This window comes from Prunus dulcis, chromosome 2 (assembly GCF_902201215.1).
Source record: "Prunus dulcis chromosome 2, ALMONDv2, whole genome shotgun sequence".
Lineage (NCBI taxonomy): Eukaryota > Viridiplantae > Streptophyta > Magnoliopsida > Rosales > Rosaceae > Prunus > Prunus dulcis.
Window position 1 is genome coordinate 8,679,355 of NC_047651.1, and position 20,419 is coordinate 8,699,773.

At 35.3% G+C, this 20,419-nt stretch overlaps 2 protein-coding genes across 4 annotated transcripts; one reads left to right on the forward strand and one right to left on the reverse strand.

Annotated features, from left to right (window-relative positions):
- Positions 1-4,321: 4,321 nt before the first annotated feature.
- On the forward strand, positions 4,322-9,662 carry LOC117618561 (probable alkaline/neutral invertase B). 3 transcript variants are annotated; one of them, XM_034348188.1, is made up of 5 exons: positions 4,322-4,614; positions 5,255-5,804; positions 6,478-6,909; positions 7,718-8,276; positions 8,979-9,299. In XM_034348188.1, exons 2-5 carry the CDS (start codon positions 5,376-5,378, stop codon positions 9,272-9,274), a joined length of 1,716 nt encoding a protein of 571 aa, XP_034204079.1. In that variant the 5' UTR covers positions 4,322-4,614; positions 5,255-5,375; the 3' UTR covers positions 9,275-9,299. The 3 variants fall into 3 exon arrangements, with proteins under 3 accessions (XP_034204079.1, XP_034204078.1, XP_034204080.1); XM_034348187.1 differs by having other exon boundaries at positions 4,323-4,614; positions 5,312-5,804; XM_034348189.1 differs by having other exon boundaries at positions 4,353-4,614; positions 5,276-5,804; positions 8,979-9,662.
- A 785-nt stretch (positions 9,663-10,447) lies between these two features.
- On the reverse strand, positions 10,448-18,344 carry LOC117618562 (calcium-dependent protein kinase 1-like). Its single transcript, XM_034348190.1, has 7 exons — positions 16,662-18,344; positions 14,102-14,245; positions 13,814-13,966; positions 12,993-13,108; positions 12,633-12,800; positions 11,639-11,863; positions 10,448-10,891 (listed from the first exon to the last, which is right to left on the reverse strand). Exons 1-7 carry the CDS (start codon positions 17,449-17,451, stop codon positions 10,784-10,786), a joined length of 1,704 nt encoding a protein of 567 aa, XP_034204081.1. The 5' UTR covers positions 17,452-18,344; the 3' UTR covers positions 10,448-10,783.
- Between the last annotated feature and the right edge of the window lie 2,075 nt (positions 18,345-20,419).

The following is a 20,419-nucleotide window of genomic DNA, read 5'->3' on the forward strand; positions in this document are numbered from 1 at the left end:
AGACTTTGCACCTTTGTTAAAACGTTAAGGTGAATCCTAATCCATAACATTGTAATGCTCATTTACAAAGAAAATAAATTCCCTTATAACATTGAGGTAAATATGGACCTTAGAGAAGTAATTGTGAAACTTAATTCTTGTAAACACTAGGGTTTACAATATTAAGGACCTCTTTTACAATGTTTTGGACCTCCATGTTCCATGAACTTGTAATGTGTATCCATAAACTTGTAATATCTAAATTACAATAGAAAGAATCTCTATTACATGGTTAAGGTAATTGTGGACCTTGGAGTTGTAAAATGGGCAATTTTTCTTGTAAATGCAATGGTTTATAACATTAAGGACTTGTGTTACAGTGCTTTGGACGTAAGCTTTCTATAAACTTGTAATGCAGATCCTTAATCTCGGACATTACAAGATTTGGGTTCTCAATTATGATTTTTCGCACCATGATTACAAGTTTGAGGTTCTTCCTTATCCATAGCGTTGTAATATCTTAATTTACAGTTGAAAGGATCCCTCTTACAATGATAAGGTAAAGGTAGACTTTGGAGAAGTAAATGTGGTCCTTATTCTTGTAAACACAAGGGTTTACAATATTAAGGACCTCTTTTACAATGTTTTGGACCTGCATGTTCCATAAACTTATAAAGTATATCCATAAAATTGTAATATCATAAATTACAATAGAAATGATCTCTATTACAAATTTAAGGTAATGATGGACCTTGGAGATGTAAAATTGGTACTTATTCTTGTAAATGCAATGGTTTATAACATTAAGGACTCGTATTACAGTGCTTTGGATGTAAGCTTTCCATAAACTCGTAATGCAAATCCTTAATCTCATACATTACAAGATTTGGGTTCTCATTTATGATTTTTTGCACCATGATTACAAGTTTGAGGTTCTTCCTTATCCCTAGCATTGTAATATCCTGATTTACAATTGAAAGGATCCCTCTTACAATGATAAGGTAAGGGTAGACTTTAACTTTGTAAATGTGGTCCTTATTCTTGTAAACACAAGGGTTTACAATATTACGGACCTCTTTTACAATGTTTTGGACCTCCATGTTCCATAAACTTGTAACGTGTATCCATAAATTTGTAATATCATAATTTACAAGAAAAAGATCTACATTCCAAGATGAAGTCAAGAACGGATCTTGGAGATGTAAAATTAGTCCTTATTCTTGTAAGTGCAACGATTTACAATATTAAGGACCCATATTACAATGGTTTGGACATTGGCATTCCATAAACTTGTAAAAATTTACCCTTAATCTCGTAGATTATAAGATTTGGGTTCTCATTTACGCTTTTGTGCACTACGATTACAACTTTAAGGTTCTTTATAATCCATAATCTTGTAATGTTATAATTTACATTAGAAATGATCTATCTTACCATGTTAAGGTAATGGTGAATCTTGGAGAAGTAAATTTGGTCCTTATTATTGTAAACACAAGGGTTTACAATATTAAGGACCCTTTTTACATTGTTTTGTATGTCAATGTCCAAAATGTTGTAGAACTTATAAACTTTGAGTTTACAAGATTATGAATATACTTTACAAGTTTATGGAACATTCAAGTTCAAAACAATATAAAAAGGGTCATTAATACTATAAACCCTTGTGTTTACGAAAATAAAGACCGCATTTATACAGCCAAGTACCAAGGCCTTGGGAGAAATTTGAACATGTTTCACATACTATGTAACTGCCAAACAGGCAATGATAATTGCATACTCTAATGTAATTGCCAAACAGGCTATGGTAATTGCATACTATAATGCAATTGCCGAACAGGCAATGGTAATTGCATACCTAATGTAATTATCAAACAAGATATGGTAATTGCATACCATAATGAAAGTGCAATTGAAAAACATGCAATTAATGTCTCCCAGTTTGGGAATTGCTCATTATGTTGCCAATCTATCCTTTAACTCCTCCCATGTTATCTAAATCCCAAACAAATAGTAAATGACGATTTTGTCTTTGAAGGTTAGTGGGAAATTATGAGTAATTTGCAATTTGCAAGCGAAGACAGAATAATTGCGTTTATTAGCTTGGTATTTACTTATGCAATTAGTATCTTCCTGTTTGGCAATTACAGGTTACCTAGAATAAGTTCAGATTTCTTGAAGTTTTTGCATTTTATGCATTGTCATGCCAGTCCAAGTTGGTTTCTAAGTTTAGGCGATTACAAATTTATGGATTGGGGTGAATCATGACGTTCTCATTAATAGGAAAAACTGTGTAAATTGGGACCCGAAGTCTTATAGCACATGTAATGGAATGAGATTTGGACATATTTGCAATTACAAAACAGAGTGTAATGCATTTGCAAAGTGGTTACCCGCATGCCATGGCTATTTTGCACGTAATTACTGGCTCTAGTTTGAAAATTTGACATTATTTGAGAGACATTTTGGACATTTATCATATTGACCGCCCCACACCCTCATTTGCACTTCCTGATGTTATTAGTGACTAAACTCATAGAAGGTGATTCCTCGCAATTACCAGACAGGGAGCTAGTAATTGCATATGGAAATAACTTAATACATTGCAAATTGCATTTTTAATGGCATTTTTATTCTTTAACTTCTTTCGATGGTCATATAGAATTTTGTGCCGCATAAAAAAAATATAGAACTGATTCCTCCAATCAAGAACTGAAACTATTGAAAGCATTGCATAGATAAATAGATGAAAGATATATTATTCAATTAATCACAGAAACATGGAAATGAAATAATAACAGTAAGGAAATGATAAAAGAAAATTGCTCAATACCCTGTGCAGAAACCATTTCCAATTTCAGGTAAAACCTCTCTGAAGATTACATAAACACAACCAAATTACATGTGATAGATATGGGCATATATAAGCATATGCACCATATACCTGTAAAAATAAAAAAATAAAAAAATCTCCAAAATCAAACAATCCAAAATTCAGAGATTCCAAAACCAACTAAAACAATCACTAATCATTCCCCAAAATAAAAACAAACACTAACAGACCAAACAATTTTTTTTTTCTTCTTCATATTTCTAGCTATATATTTTTTATTTTTTGGTCATTCAAGCTTGCTTTATTAAAGCATCAGCCAAAGACATCAAAGGCCAGCAAAACAACAGAGAACGACAAACAGAAAAATAAATTTAAACTCAAGGCACCTTGCATAAGAACACGAGCAGGTTAAGTAATAGCCCAAAAGAGAACTTGTCATGCACACTCAAGGCACCCTGAAGAGCATTGTTGGGACCAATATGAGTCATTCTTGGTAGTCCTTCGCTCAGCATACTCCCTCTAATCAAATAAAGTTCACCAAATTTTGACAAGAAATACCTAAAAATCTAAGCTAGTTAAGTGGACTTTGGAAGAGGTAATTAGAGAAAAAATTCATATTCAAAGGAAATTTCAAAAATTATGAGAAGATCATCATTACATAATTTAAACACTAGTATAAAGTTCAATAAAGAAACAATTTATAGATATTGAACTGACCCACCAAAATTTGAAATTTCAATCTAAAATTTCATACCAAGTGGATCTTGAGAGTTAATTCAACTAAAAAACTATAGCAGAATATAAAATTTAGAAAATATTAGGCTCAACAAGAAATACAAGAGAATTAAAAACAAAAAAACAAAATCAAGGAAAATGATATTTGCTAGAGGGTGATGAGATGAGGTCCAAGATTTGAATATACAGCAGTAACACATCATACTTGGGCTAAGATGAGATCGAAGATGGCGCGTGCAGTTTGCATCAAGCCGTCGTCACTATCAAGAGAGAAGAGAGCTGCGCAATCTGTACATGGGAGGAAGACTTAGTCACCGTTGTCGAGAAATAGAGGAGTTGGCAGTTGAGATGGGTGGGTTTTTGGTCGTCGTCGAGAGAGTGATAAAAGAGCAACTTTTCTGCTAGGGTGTGGAGAGCACCACCATAATCTTTTCTATTTCTTTTTATTTCTTTTTGTTTTTGAAATATAATGTATATAATATTACCTGCTACCTGCTGTGGCAGTTTTGAAAATTGGCGCATTAGTGCGCCAGGTCCACCGTAAACGTTGTCCTAAGTACTAAAGTCCCCCACATCATATATCATATTTCTCACAATATCATCTCGTGACATATTTATATATAATAATTTTTTTTATTGATAATTATGAAAAGAGAAATTTGAACTTTAGATATTATATTACTATAATAAGAGCCAGTTGATTAAAAATCATCTGAAATTTTAAAATGTAATATGCAATTGATTTATACTTAATATTAAGTCGACATGTAACGCAACCAAGTTGCCCATCAGAGTCAATAAAAATCATCCACGATGCACCAAAGTGTCAACATCTTCCGTACATCACAGAGCCTCATCTGCCAAGCCGAAGAGGTCATGTATATGATGTAGCAGTGATGTTTAGGCATTCTAACCCCAAACCCATCTGCCAGTCATCTCAACCATTTCACAGAGTACTGAGCGACCCACCACCGCCTCATGGTACCCAACAAAAGATTCTATAAGAATACACTGTCAGTAGTGAGCTTGGTTAGTTCTCTCAAGCTTTGGCCTTTGGAGACTCCTTTGAGGTTAGTTCTCTGTTCTTGAAAACCAATTAATTAATCAATTTCCATTCCATAATGCATGCATGTTTTGATGGGTTTGGATTATCAAGGGATTCAACTTGATTGGATCTTGAAGCATTCTACATCAGTTCTGGGATTTGTTTTCCGGGAATTGCTCTTCTTGCGGCGAACAAATTTGAGTATTTTCTTACATGCTAGTCTCATATCTGTTTGGTTGCTGAAGAAACAAGTGGAAATGAGAATCAAATTGAATCCATTGATTATTACCTTTTATTTGGCTTTACAGAAATCGAAAACCCACCTTTCATTTTGTTTGGTAAATTATTGAGATACCTAACTGCTGAAATTTGAAGGATTGGAAACATAGTAATATATTTGGTTTCCTACATTCTTTTGGAGCTTCGTTATAATGATATGTATTATTGATTGTTATTGGGAAACTGGAGGGTTGTGAATTTTCCTGCTGTATGCAACAAACTTGGTTTGTAAACCACTTCTTAATTGTCAATTATCATTCTATAAATTAATCTCATTACAGTTCTTACTCGGGTGGTTGGAATATTTCTATTTGTTTTCATTGGATAGTGTAGTAAAGTAAGTGGGTTCTTATCCGTTATTGGTCACATGGGAGAGGTGGAAATAGATGATTACTGCCTCTTTGCAGATGATCAATGGTTCAAATCTGGTGGTTGAATTGCAGGGTGAGTGTTGAGCACTAAACTAACCATTGGGTCACTGTCTGTCAAGTGCTGAAATCTGTGGAAATGTCAATACCCAATTCAGACATGTCTCAGACTGGAAATATAAGGCATGTTGATGCCTTATGTAGTGTGGCAGAAATTGAAGAAATTGATTTTTCAAAGTTGTTAGACCGACCAAGCTTTCTGAATATGGAGAGAAAAAGATCATTTGATGAGAGGTCACTCAGTGAACTATCTGTTGCATTGTCCCCGCGTCACTCATCAAGAAATGCTGATTACTCTTCCAGATTTTTTGACCATCCTGAATATGTATTTTCGCCTAGTAGAACGTCATTCATTGGCACCCCTAGGTCACTGACTGGCTTTGAGCCACATCCAATGGTTGCTGAAGCCTGGGAAACTTTGAGGCGTTCGTTGGTGTTTTTCCGTGGTCAGCCAGTTGGGACAATTGCTGCAACAGATACCTCTGAAGAAAAACTTAACTATGATCAGGTAGAGACCTCCTCTCCTTGTTCTTCATATTAAATGTACATATTCTTGGAACGTTGATTCTGCAATAATAGAGAGAACCTAAGACTTCATTGTTTGTATATCTCCATTTGTTTATGTTTTCAATCTTTTGGTTATAGTATCACCCTACAAATACACACACACGTGAGGAACATTTATGATGTTTTTGCATTGAAGACATGAGTTATTGTGACACATCCATATAGTAAACAAATTTGAAATGCATTGTGTTATCCTTCTTGTCAGTCCCTGAGTCGTCTTGGGGAGCCTCATTTTCAGTTTTTGATGACCACCATGTTTATATGTATACATGTCTTAGGACTTTTGATACATGCATACAAACAGGCTTAGGCACATTGTCTGCCTGGGGGCAGGGGGGGTGGAATACCCAAGTTTCCAAGCTTTATAATTAACTTGCTGATTTAATGTTCCAATAATATATTTCAAACTGTGGGATATGATCTGCCTTGGATATTCTTTATGCAGGACATATTTTTTTATATGTTGAACAAACTTTATTAGTTTCAACTTTCAACTTATCCAGTTCTCCATTTGTGCTTTTCTTTAACTCTGATTTACCAGGCAGAGTTTCTGTTCCATAAAGTTGGCGATCACAAATTTTATTCTTATTTTTTCTTCTTATGCATCTGTGAAGGTGTTTGTCAGAGACTTTGTCCCTAGTGGATTGGCTTTTTTGATGAATGGTGAACCTGAAATAGTTAAAAATTTTATCTTGAAGACTCTGCGTCTTCAGTCATGGGAGAAAAAGATTGATAGGTTCCATCTTGGAGAAGGAGTAATGCCAGCTAGTTTCAAGGTACTCCATGATCCAGTCAGGAACAGTGAGACTTTAATAGCAGATTTTGGCGAGAGTGCGATAGGAAGAGTTGCTCCTGTTGATTCTGGATTTTGGTGGATCATATTGCTTCGAGCATACACAAAATCCACTGGAGACTCTTCATTGGCGGAACTTCCTGAATGCCAGAAGGGTATGCGGCTTATTCTAAGTTTATGTCTATCAGAAGGGTTCGACACATTTCCAACCCTTCTTTGTGCTGATGGATGCTGCATGATTGATCGTAGAATGGTAAGATTTTCATAATTATGTTGAGTCCTGTTTTTCTATCATCTGGTATGAATCAGGCCATCATGCCTAATATCATGAGTTCACCACAGTCAAAGCCCTTAAAATATTAGCATATGCATAAGTTGTTAGTTTTGCAGCTAGTAACTTAGTCTACAACATTCAGAAACTCAAATCATCCTTCTGTGAGTAACTCTAATATTGAATTTCGTGTCAACCTGGTCAGCCTTCTCGTTTGTTTAATTGTCTAGGAGGATGGAACTTGGATCTAACATATTCGAATTTGAGTCGATATTTTCTTGTCTGCCAAAACAAATAAATCTCCCAGTTAGTGCCTTCTTCCTCATGATCTGAGTGCAGCATTCGAAATTATATTGTAAATCAGGTTTGTTGTAAAGGCTTATGAGCTAAGTCACTCACTTGCCATGTTATCTCTGCCTGAAGGATTGTTTTAGGTTCTTATGACCCTGGCAGAGGTAAATTCATGCAACTAAACCCATCGTGATGTTTTGGTGCACAGACTTTTGAGAACTTTTAATCTCCCCATCAAATTTTCAGCTTGTCATCAATTAAATTGCAAAAAACAAAAACAAAAGCAAAAGAAAGTTAATTTAGATTACATTTTCTTGTAATATGAAGCACTGTGGGCACTCTCTTGTTAGAGCATTCATTGATCTTCATCAGTCGTCACTACTAGCTGCTTTCAATTTTGTATTTTAAGATAAATATGCTGCTTTTTTAGATTTTGGTTTTGTGTTGCCTATCTTTTCAATTCCTTAGGCTCACTTCTGTATTGGTTTTGTGTTTTCAGGGTGTCTATGGGTACCCCATCGAAATTCAGGCTCTTTTCTTCATGGCTTTAAGATGTGCTTTGCTGTTGCTTAAGCAAGATGATGAGGGGAAGGAGTTTGTAGAGCGCATAGTAAAACGCCTTCATGCCTTGAGCTATCACATGAGAAGTTACTTTTGGCTTGACTTTAAGCAGTTAAATGACATATATCGATATAAAACTGAAGAGTACTCACATACAGCGGTCAACAAGTTCAATGTGATACCAGATTCTCTTCCAGACTGGGTCTTTGATTTTATGCCAACTGGTGGTGGTTACTTTATTGGGAATATCAGTCCCGCCAGAATGGATTTCCGTTGGTTTTGCTTGGGTAATTGTATGGCGATTCTTTCATCCTTGGCAACCCCTGAACAATCCGTGGCAATAATGGATCTCATAGAATCACGGTGGGAAGAATTGGCAGGAGAAATGCCACTAAAGGTTTGTTATCCAGCTATAGAAAGTCATGAATGGCGGATTGTAACAGGCTGCGACCCGAAAAATACAAGATGGAGCTACCACAACGGAGGGTCTTGGCCAGGTATGCTTGCACTCTATAGCCTCCTCTGTACAAAATTTTACCGTAACTACTGATGGCATTATGGAAATTGCACAATAGATCAGTAGAAAAAGATTGGAAAAAGAGAACTTCTCCCCTGCTCCCCATCCTTCTCCCATGTCGCCTCCTTCACCCCTCCTTTGGCCCATTCTGCTGGACCAATTCTGCAGTTTACATGAAAGCATATTGAATCTTTACTCAACCAACTCTTATTCTTCACTAATTTGTAGATTTCACCCTCTTTTGTCCACATTTCTCTATCCATGGTGCAAATTTCTTTTTCCCTATAATTCAGCGTTTGAAATTTTTCAAGACAGCATCAACGCTATCTTGGCATGGACTGAATGTCTGCAAATAATTGCAGACGAGATGAGAGAATATAGGGGTTTTCTAGGACAGAGCAACAGATGCAACTTGCAAGTAGAGTAGGATGTTTCATAACTATTTTACTCCATAAATTTTTGGAGAAGTTGTCATTTTTGTCACTAGAAAGGTTTGGTCATGAGTTATTAGCAGTGAATTGAGATAAAAACTGTAGTATTTTTACTTTGCCTAAAGCTTGAGTACTCTACATATACCTGTGTATACATCTCACCGTGATAATTAAATGATGTGGTGATGTTGTTGTTAGGGTGTTCCTTTATTTTTCCTGCCATTTACATGTTGTCATTGTGGTTGATACAGTGCTGTTATGGCTTCTCACTGCTGCATGCATCAAGACTGGGCGGCCTCAGATTGCTAGACGTGCCATTGAACTTGCTGAGAGCAGGTTGCTGAAAGACAATTGGCCTGAATACTATGATGGGAAACTTGGTCGTTACGTTGGGAAGCAGGCCCGAAAATTCCAGACCTGGTCAGTTGCGGGGTACTTGGTAGCAAAGATGATGTTGGAAGATCCGTCTCATTTGGGTATGATAGCGCTCGAGGAAGACAGACAGATGAAGCCGGTAATGAAGAGATCAAATTCGTGGACTTGCTAAATTCGATTGGTCAACCTATGACCTACTCGCCTGGTTTTGTGTTGGAGTTGTTACTGTTCATTAGAAGTCTTTTGAGCACAAGTCAGCGCCAAAATGCCTTCATTCAAAACTGCTGGGAAAGTAGGAATTATCTGGATGCTACATCATGGATGAATTTAACACTCGGTCTCATCGGATAAAACCAAGTTGGACTGGATTATTGTCCAAATTAGTTCCCCAGGGTTTCTCTGAGTTCTCAGATCATGTTTCCTGAATGGGTTAAACCAATATACGTTCCTGATAAAATGTTGTACATGTAGAATTCTTCTTTCCTTTTCTTATTGGACATGCAGAATTCTTCTTGAAATATGATTCTAGACAAAACAAAACAAGAAATAGAATTTCCAAATTCCAACTTGTGTTGGATACTGAAATTTTTTTGACTTACAGTTTTATAATTATTTACTATATTACGTATATACACGTACGCAATGGTCTCTGCTAACCAACGAAACATAAAAGTTGTTTCTAAAATGAAGGAGAAAAAAAAACGGTGCCTTGTCATCCAAGAGTATTTGGATTCGGAATAGCACCTCTTGGATCTTTAAAAACTTCGATGCTTATTTTAATATTTGAAGTTAGAGTAATGTTACACTTATCATATTTTTATCCTACATTTTTATATTACATGATGTGACATGTCCATATTATATGCCACATCAATTAAATCCATGAAGTGTATTTTAATTTAGACAATTAGAAAATCAAATACTGGAATAAATCATAAAAGAAAAGAAAATATTAAATAATTTTAATTGATGTGGCTATCCACTTCAGCAGCCAAATAGGATGGTATAAAGATGTGGTATACAAATGTGGTAAGAGTAGCATTATTCTTGAAGTTATTATACGCATCATATGGGCTTTGTGGTAGTCGTTTGATATCAGGCATAAATGCATCAGATTTAGGAAAATGATTTTTAATAAAAAATAAGAGTTTCTTTTTTTTTTAAAGGTTCGTTGTTGAACTCAGAGAAAAATGACATCAATTCAATACTTCCTAAACAGAAGTTCCTTTCCTGAAAAGTGATTTTAAAACCCTGTTTTTGTTTTCTTTTTCTGGCCTTGGTTCGAAAACTTGTCTACAATGTTGTTTTATTGGTTTGCAATTTCGAGAACAACAGATTGTACGAATGAAAACCAAACTTGCCTGCAAGCCATCAGAATTGTGCCTTTTAAACCATCCAAGGTATGCATATATTCATTATGGATTATAAAAAAAAAAAAAGTTCTACATATGACAATAAAAAAATTTCTCACCACTGTATACAAAATAGAAAGGGCTCGACTTAAAACTGCAAAATCCCTTCAGGGTGGAAGTCTCAACAAATTCAGCGAGGATGACCAGTAATGTCTGGCTGCAACTTGGATGAGCAGTTAAGCACCTTTCTATACAATCTTAATACCTCAAAACAATGAAGAAAGAAGCAGGAAACGCTTTTGCTATCTATGAAACTAAATTGTAACTGCTTATCTAAAGGCAATGCTGAAGCTACTTTGCAAGCCCTTCTTACCCGGGCCGACAAAATTTCCTTTTTGCATCATGGCCACAAACTCGTTGTAATCTATGCGCCCATCCTGCAATAAATACATAAAAGAAAAGAAATTTACACGGGTAACTCTCACATGTAAAAAGATCAGAAGGCTGGCTTGACAGAAATCATCCCTTGTGCAATAAATTTTAGTATAAACATGTAGTAATGAAACAAAGACTAAGGCACGGATTCTTGACATACTCATTCCCCTTTTGGGTCATCACGAGTTCTAAACACCAAATCCACTGTACTATTTCAAACAACATTACCATGATAGTAAAAGTGCTTTTGCTTGACATTGAAGTCATTAATTTTGTTTGAATTCATTACTTAAGGTCGCAAAGCAGACATGCAGTTTGACCAAGTTTCATGCAAACTGCTTTCTAATCAGTCACAAAAGGCTACTGGGTGCATGCAAAAGCAAATACTATTGACAAAGTTTGACCGTAACAAATTTGTTTCATAAACTGAGGCAGCAATTGAGTTTGCAGCCACCCGTACTCACATGATTAATTTGGTGCATTTAGCATGCCTCTTATGTATGCTAGCAAACCGAAAATGGAACTGCCATGTCAGTTTATAAAATAATTTTTTTTTTGTATAACTATTTGTAACTGTTGCATCACCCTTCGAATACGTGAACCTATTGCATTACTCTCCAAATAATGCTAGTTTACTATTGAATCATCCCAAGTTTAGACACTTGGGATCCATGCCTTATTTTGAGCCACATCATCAACTACTTCCCATCCTAATACCAATGATGTATTGTTAACATAGAATCACTTACATTGTCCTGATCAACTTCTCGTATCATTTCTTCAAGGCGAACATCCTCTATGCCAAACTCCTCACAAGCTAGTTGAAGCTCATCTGGAGTAATATAGCCACTTCCATCCTTGTCAAAGTAGGAGAAAGCTGCAAATAGATGATCTTCTCTCTCAATTTTGTTTAGGTGCAATGTTGCAGCTACGAATTCTCCATAATCAATGGTTCCACTGTTATCCACATCTGCCTGCAAATCAGAAAATGCGTTACTTATGATCTTAAAGAATCTCTGCAAAACGACATTATTAACTTGCACTCCCTCTAAGAAAGGCATTCTAACCTAGAAAGAAAATCTGTGTAATTTGTGACACGTGACAATTAAGCGTTAAACTTCTAAATGTGGACATATTTGCTTCTTTTTCATTTAAACTCTAGATCTTCTAATCTTTCTACAAATCTAGAATTATTTTTACCTCTAAGGTTCTACCATCATACAATTTAGTCGCATTTACCCCTATTTATGAAACCATAAGTTCTATAAGTGTTGATAAACAAATCGTACGCTGGCTTTTGTTTTTGGGCCAACCACATGAGGTGCATCCGTAGTTTGCCCATTTCAATATTTTATCTTCTCCTGAAGAGGCCATTCTATATGAACCAAACTAATTTCTCTGTATAGCCACCTTAAAATTAACTGTATTATTCTAAAAAAAAAAAAAAAATTCTTTCATTTTTTTAACATCAGAAAAAAAACTTGCACTCATCTTTTCATTTCTTTAAAAAAAGGTCACTGGCTGGAATGACCATGGTGGCTATGACCAGAAAAAAGCACAGGCCAGGGAGGGTAAGACAAAGTGTGGCGGCAGGTAGAGCTAAGAGAGAGAGGCACGTATCTATTACTTTGGTCAAGTCTTCTAGGGGTAAAATATGTGTTCCTACTATTCTACTTCTGACTTCGTGAAAAAGATAATGAATTACTAGAGTTGAAAGTACTCCAACTTTGATCTTTTACGTACTGCTTGCATTAGATCATAAATTTCAGACTCCTTGAGATTAGCTCCAAATCTTTTCAATCCAGCCTTAAGTTCCTCAAAAGTGATTTGACCACTGTTGTCAGCGTCTATTATCTTGAACATTTCTTTGAGGCCAGCTATTTCTTCTTCAGATAAGCTCTCTGCAATGACCTGCAAAAAATTAAAAAAGAAATTATCATCTTGGTGAAAGACAATCCAAAAAACACTTCGTTTAAGTTATTAATCAAAGTTCCAGCCAAAAGACAAAAGTTCTTAAGTATTTCAATAAGTTTTAAGCAACAAGTTCAAATATTTAGCACTCCAAATATTTAATGTTTGTGCCTGGCACATTCAGATACTTACTCTGAGAGCCATTTTTTTGAGCTTGTTCATTGCTGAAAATTGCTTTAAGCGACTTAGAACTGCAGAATCAAGAGCCTTGTCAGGAGCCACACCATCAACTTGCACCCAGGGATGGCCTGAAAGGAATAAAACCCATGTAATCAATTAAAAGAAAATGACATGCCTAAAAATGATCACAACAAAATACATATGACTTAAAAATGCCTAAAAGTGTAGCAGCCGAAGTGATCCTTGCTCATTCCTAAGAGGTTTAAAAAAAAAAAATATCCGACTTCAACTGCTGTGTTAAGGTTTTTTAAACATCATTAACAATCACATCCACTCTAACCTTATATTGCCGATTTGAAAGACAAGGTAAATTTTTTAATACCAAATAAAGAAAAACAATGCTGATAAGACACATAATACACATATGATTAGGCAGGAAATTGTCTTTCTTTTTAAGTATATGAGGTAGATGCTGCACGCATTAGAGCTCACAAAAAGGACTGAAAGGGTAAACATCAATGGGAGAATTACTCAGCAGTCATATTTGCACCTGTTTTTGTTCAACTTCCACTTTCTTTAGTCCTTTTTGGACAGCACATCAATATTAAGATTTTTTTAACAGTCCAGAAGAGTACTTAAGGCCTATGACCTAGAAAGCTCCAAGTAGAGCAATCCAATGGTGATTTGGAAGAAATTAAGTACAAATATGCATTCCAGTTTGGATTCTGATTAGTCCAATACCCTAGCCATAAATAAAAATCCTCAAATTTCACTATCAACAAACCTGAAAGAATATATAATTTTATTTTATTTTAACATTGAAAGGGACTCACACAAAACTTCATGTGCAGTCAATCGCCTTTTAGGGTCTCGAACAAGCATCCTTCTCACTAAATCTTTGGCACCATCAGAAATACTAGGCCACGGGTCTGATGTAAAATCAAGGTCACCATGCAGGACCTGTTCAAATATTCCTTGCTCGTTTTCTGTGGAATCACAACAAAGTAAAGTCAAAACAAGAAAATGGGAAAAATTATTACAACGATCAAAAGTAAAATCATATTTATTAAAGCATGAAAGAACATCAAGAATCAAATGTATATCAAGTCAAAAGTTCTCACCAGCCCAAAATGGAGGTACACCACTTAACAGAATGTAAAGGATCACTCCAGCACTCCAGACATCTGCTTCTGGACCATAACGCTTTCGTAAAACTTCAGGTGCAACATAATATGGGCTTCCAACCACATCACTAAATTTTTCTCCTGCAAGGAGGCAACTATGGATCTTTCAACTCTAGATTCCATCATTAAATTCTGAATAGTTTAATCTTCAACTCTAGCTATTATTTGTTAAAAAAACTGAGTACCAATGAGTCAAAAGAGCACAGACAAGAAGCATGCTTCCCCAAACTAAGTTCGGAAACTACGCACAGAAAAGGAGTTAATGTATGGTTATTTGCATTACTATAAAATCATATCCAATGCATCCTAGAAATTTGTATGGATTCAAATATTATATTGAAATTTCCACTGATGGAATCTATCTTTATGACTATTGAAACTTTGTAAGTATTCTATTTTTTTGGTACCAAGCTTTTGTCATGAAATTCCAAAATTTCATTTTCCACAATGACCAGACTTTGACCTCAAGCTAAAGTTCAAATCCAAAGTTGACATTATAGGTACTGTAGCTTATCCCATAGTGTACAAGGTTAAGTAAAGTTTTGTGGAGAGAATTTTAAAAAAGACATTAGGAACCTACCTGAGTGGAAGAAGGTGGCTAAAAGCAAAATATTAAAAATTCACGTCATTGTCAGAAACTTCGAACAGCTAACTGAATTTGGTCATTACATATGGTATGTGAACAAGTAGTAATCAAATAATTAGCATCCACAATAACATAAATCAATAAACTAAAAAAATGACCTCACACTCGAACTTATTTTTTAGAATAAATGAACCATGTGCATGAACAAAGGTTCACCTTATCCAGATCCCAGAGGTGATACATTTTGCAATCATTACAGCAATTTGACTATTTAGGAATACTGCAACAAAGCTATCCAAAACCATAAATTGTCCTACACTGTAAAAGAGGATGATTCATTTGGCTGAATTTATTTTTTCTTAGAAGACAGAAGGTTGGCTTATACAAATCCCATAGGTGAAGGTGATGCCATTTGCAATCACTACAGCTATTTGATTATATAGGAATACAGCGGCATAAAAGCTCTCCCAAACCAGAACTTTTCCAAAACTGTAAAAGAGGGTGGTACATTGCGTGAAACAAGCCAAACAAATCGGCCAAGATTCAAAAGTAGAAAGAACATAGTCTGGGATCTCAGGCGTTCAGTGAGTATGACTGCAGAGTTAATGGTTGAACAGTGTATAACAAGAGAATGAATTGGAATTATTGGTAATACAAATGTCATCCCAGTCTCAGCTCAAGGTATATAGGCTACTGAATGGATAGAGCAAGAAATAAATGTATACTAAAAAGATGCAATGCCAATGAAAAAGTAGTGGCTCTCAGATATTTTGTGTAATGCTTATTTAAGAAGTGACCATTATGGAAAAAACTTAGGTTAGGTTATTTATGTGACCTTTAAAACTTTCATGTGTTGGCAATAAGATTAGGGATCACGCTTATCATAAAAAATCTATTGATTCGAATTTACATACATGAAAAATTATAGCATTTGTTCTAAACTCCCATTTTCTCATAAAATTCATATAAGTTCTAAACCATTCATGAGATATAACTTGAATCATACATTAAAGTACTTACTTTTTGAGAGTTTTTGTAAATACTATCAACTACACAAGAATATGAAATACAAAATTCCGATTTTAAATTTCATTATCAAAATTTTAAATTTTCTTAGAGAACCCAAGGTAACATAAGCAATTGTATAGCAGTCTTGCCCCTGCTTTCCCCTGTTTTTGAAGCTACCAGACTGTGTCTGGTTTCCACAATCAGATCTTTTAGTTGGAACTTTGAAGCCTGGAAGAAGATAATTCTAAAATTTTAAAAATTTTAAAATGGGGAGTATAATGTAAATATGGCCTCAGGTATTCCAATTCCCAGACTCAAGTATCCAAGAAAACTTATGAGTTAACTGGATGATTACTAAAGAAAAAGCTAGCATGCTATAAGTGATTAGTTCAGAGAAAATGGTACAACAGCACAATGGTCCAGAACAGAGCCACGAAATGTTAAAACATGATTGAGTATCAAATTCAAGGAACATTCTCCAATAAGTAATTTATGTTAAGGATTGGTTACATATTTCTAATATCGACCGTTGGATTGCATGTATGTTGCATATTAAATCTACCAACACATCTAATGAATGCAATCCAACAGATTAGAAATATGTAACCAATCCTTAACTTAAATACTTATTGGAGAATCGCCCTCAAATTCAAAGCATATTGTAAGACAAGTGAGTGAATGGATACTGTTTAAAAGGTGATTGAAAGGAGCAGATGGACAATGAAATATTTAGACAAAAAAGTTTCTGTGATCAGTTTTACGCACAATATTGTAATAGATCGCATTTCATTTGGTAGGGGCATGATAGACTTAAAGCCTCGAGCATCATAACTGAAGCAACATTAATAGAAGAATATCTAAAAAGAGATTCCAATAATAAGAAAATGGCGCTATGACAATTACCTGGCTTCAAGAAAATAGATAATCCAAAATCAATAGTTTTGAGAAGTGCATCCTCATCCTGACTGACAAAAAGAAAATTCTCTGGCTTAAGGTCTCGATGCATAACCCCCAATGAATGGCAAGCTTCCACAACTCCAACTATAGTTCTAGTAAGCTCAGCTGCCTTTCTCTCTGTATAATGCCCACGCTGGATAATCCTATCAAAGAGCTCACCTCCTGCACATAATTCCATAACTACATGAACTGCTACAGCATCCTCATACGCACCCTTAATAGATATAACATTTGGGTGCCCTGCCAAATGGTGCATTATCTGAATTTCCCTCCTCACATCCTCCACATCATCATCACTTAATAACTTTCTTTTTGCAATCGATTTGCACGCAAATTCTTTCCCTGTCGCCTTCTCCACACACAAAAACGTTATTCCAAATTGCCCCTGTCCCAGTTTCCTACCCAAACTGTAAAACTCCTTTAACTTTCCAGTTCTCGTTTGTAACACTGAACCGGTCCGAAGTCCTGCACTAGAGACCCTCTTCATCTGTGGTGGCTTTTTGGGTTTTGCGGATTGCTTTGGCTCGGTTTCTGGTTTTGGTATTGTCACTTGTTCTGGTGGTTTGTCTTGTACCGGCATAGGTGACTCAGGTTCCTTAGGTGTTGATGTCTCATTGATAGTTTCTTCGTTTGTGTGAACTGAGTCATCTGGCGACCGGTTTGGCCACATTACAGCCGAAACCGATTGGAAGAATCCATTCTTGGAAATGCTCGGTCCAACACAAGTATTCCCCATTTAGACCTACACTTAATTCCTTCCTTAACAATTCCTCAGCAGCAATATCTAACTCTACTGAATGTCTTAACAAAATACATAAGATCCAATCTCCAATCTCCAAATTTGAGAAGTCAAATCCCTCTAGATTGACTTTATAGATGTAAAATAAAAAGCATGGATTTATACCCCCCAACAAGTGATGTACAATTGCTACCACCAAATCAACATACAGAAATCACTATTACCAACTTTCTGATATGGCATCTATGACAGATGAATTCCCTTCGATACAAGAAACAGGAAAAATAAATCAAAAGTGCAACCACACAAAAATGATGAAACTTGAGACAAGACAACCAAAGAAAGAGAACCCAGAGAGGGTCAAAACCTTGCTTGATCAGCGACTGAATCAGTAATTTGTACAACAAAGAACACACCTTTGAATCTGTGGATCACAAACTAAAGTTACTGAACATATAAGACCGCAAAACCAAGAAAAGGTCTACAGAAACAGGACAAAAGAAAAATACTAAAATCAATAAACAAATCAACAAAAAGCTATCAAATTTGAACAATTCAACACGAAACTAGAAAACCCAATTGAGCCGAAAGAAAGAGCAACTGAGTAGAATGAAGGGTAGAAACGAATGATGGGTACATAGGTGAGAAAGAAAAGACTCAACCTTTGGTTTACCAGGGTGCCTGCCTAGTAGAATACGCAGAAGCAGAGAGAGAGAGGAAGAGAATGAAGGCTGTCTGGCTGTCTTTATATACTTCCACTGGCGGTATTATTATATTTAGACAGGTTTCTGTGTGAGTGCAAGGAAAGACCATCAAGTAAACGCGTTGGGTCCAAATACTCAAAATCCCGGATTTCTTGGGTTGTTTAATTTGCTTGTGTTCATGCGTGATTTTTCGAGTTTTGGCTAGGTTTAGGTCCCACTTTACTCAGCCTTATATATACTGTTAAAATGAAGAGACTTTTTTCTCTCTTTCTTCTTTTTAAAGTCAAAATAAAATTCCAATTACTACGCCCTGTCTAGAGGATCTTCTTCATAATTGTTTTTTTTTTTTTTTTTTAAATACCGGTTATAATTTAAATAAAAACTATAAAAAAAAAAATTAACCAATACAAGAGAATGTAAAGTGAATGGAGTGGTGAAGGTATGGAACATGAGTTCTAGTTCAATAACTCAATTAGATTTTTTTTTCCATCAAATATAGACTTCAAATTTGTTCATTAATTTTTTCTCATAAATTATATTAATTTTAAACCTCTTTTATAAATGACCTTAGCATGATTGAGCATCATTTGAGTGTTTTTTTCCTTTTAATATTTATTTACATTGTTGTTGAAAACTAGAAATAATATCTGACCTTCACTTATGTAGTTATGACCATCATTAGTAAAAGCTTTCATAAAGGAAAAAAAGAGTCTTGCACTCTTTAGATGTCAGTTTAATGGTAGGTGAGCTTGATCAGTCTACTATCTGTTACCTGGCGAGGTCCAAACTCCTTATTACCCTGGCAGATGAAGCATCCTTTAACAACCACGCAAAGTGAGAGCATCTATAATCACGCTCCTTACTTTTTAGTTAAAATTTAGTTAAAAATACACAAAAGTTATTATATGAGCTCTCTATAAAATTTGAACTCCAATTATACTCCCTAGTTGAGCGAGTCATAAATACTATAGTTATTTTTTTAATTCAATTTGATTGGTTCATCTCTATTAAAAAATAGTTAGCATTAATTAAAAATTTAAACTATGCATAAAATAAAGCAACATTAAATTATAGGGAGCCACTATGAGTCCTTTCTCTTTCCTCATATTTAGAAAATCCTAAAAATCTCTCTATTTTAATAAGTGGATATGGAGTATGGTTGGAGTTGTATTTTTTCAATTCCTCCTTAAAATTTGTGAAGTGGTTTAGAAAATCCATTATGGATGCTCTAATATCTCACATTGCTCCCACTCGTTTCTTGGGATCAAATCAAGAAAACTATAGTGCCAGTGACATTGGAGAACTAGGCAAGAGTCAATTGTGAAAAGATTTTGTAAAAATAAAATTCATTCTTGATGAGTGTCGGAAAAAAAATATACTTCTCGAAAATTGCGCAAGCATTTGAGAGATTTCTGGTCATTCTGATGTGGCGATGAAGCAAAGCTCAATGATAGGCCTACAACGTGTTGAACTCAACAACGTAAAAACTATGGACGAATGCCAATCTTTTATTAGTAAACAAACTACTCCGACAACTAAGATAAACGCGTCTTCACATTTCCTAGTAGTCATGGAGAAGTGTCAATTCATCGTGTTTCAATAACTTGATATTCTCAGTATTTAGCATGCAAACACACTTCAGTCAATTACCTAGGCATTGCAATGTCTACCTTCATCGGTCTGCAAAACGTTAAATTCATGTTGACTATGAATAACTCTCGACGGACCTTTATTAATGATAAAATAATAAAATACAAAGTATGTTCGAGGATTAACAACTGAGGTCCTTCATTGGTGATTTAGAGTGCGTGTGACGTGGGTGATGTGTATGATGTGCTGAATCTGGACTTCGTCAAATGATTGTGATCGAGGAAGGAGGTTGGGGGTTCGATACCCAATGGCTTTGTCTTTTTGTAATATTTCAAGCGTTGTTTCGTCATAAAAAAGAATTTCAAACTTTTACATCACGACTCCTTGGTCTAATAACCCTAGATCCGCCATAATGGCCATGTCATTTCTATTCGAGGCGTTTTTCTCCATATGATAGATTCGGCCCAACAAGTACTCCCCTCCTCTTGTTTTCCATTCAACGATCAGAACTTTACATCATCCTTCAAGAATTAACCCTGATAAAATTGGAAGGTGCTTGGTCATCTATGGTGAAAAAAAGAGTTCTTTAAATAAAACTTAAATGAAAATATGGATAATCAAATGGCTACCGTCTGGTAATAAAAGTTTTTTTTTAAAGGAAAATGACATGA

Excerpts from the sequence above, each read along its gene's own strand:
- LOC117618561 (XM_034348188.1), top strand. The coding sequence starts at position 5,376 with ATGTCAATACCCAATTCAGACATGTCTCAGACTGGAAATATAAGGCAT. Across the intron at positions 5,805-6,477 it reads AAAAACTTAACTATGATCAG|GTGTTTGTCAGAGACTTTGT; the intron begins GTAGAGACCTCC and ends GCATCTGTGAAG. Across the intron at positions 8,277-8,978 it reads CAACGGAGGGTCTTGGCCAG|TGCTGTTATGGCTTCTCACT; the intron begins GTATGCTTGCAC and ends TGGTTGATACAG.
- LOC117618562 (XM_034348190.1), bottom strand. The coding sequence starts at position 17,451 with ATGGGGAATACTTGTGTTGGACCGAGCATTTCCAAGAATGGATTCTTC. Across the intron at positions 14,246-16,661 it reads ATCTATTTTCTTGAAGCCAG|GAGAAAAATTTAGTGATGTG; the intron begins GTAATTGTCATA and ends GCCTCCTTGCAG. Across the intron at positions 12,801-12,992 it reads TCAAAAAAATGGCTCTCAGA|GTCATTGCAGAGAGCTTATC; the intron begins GTAAGTATCTGA and ends AATTTTTTGCAG.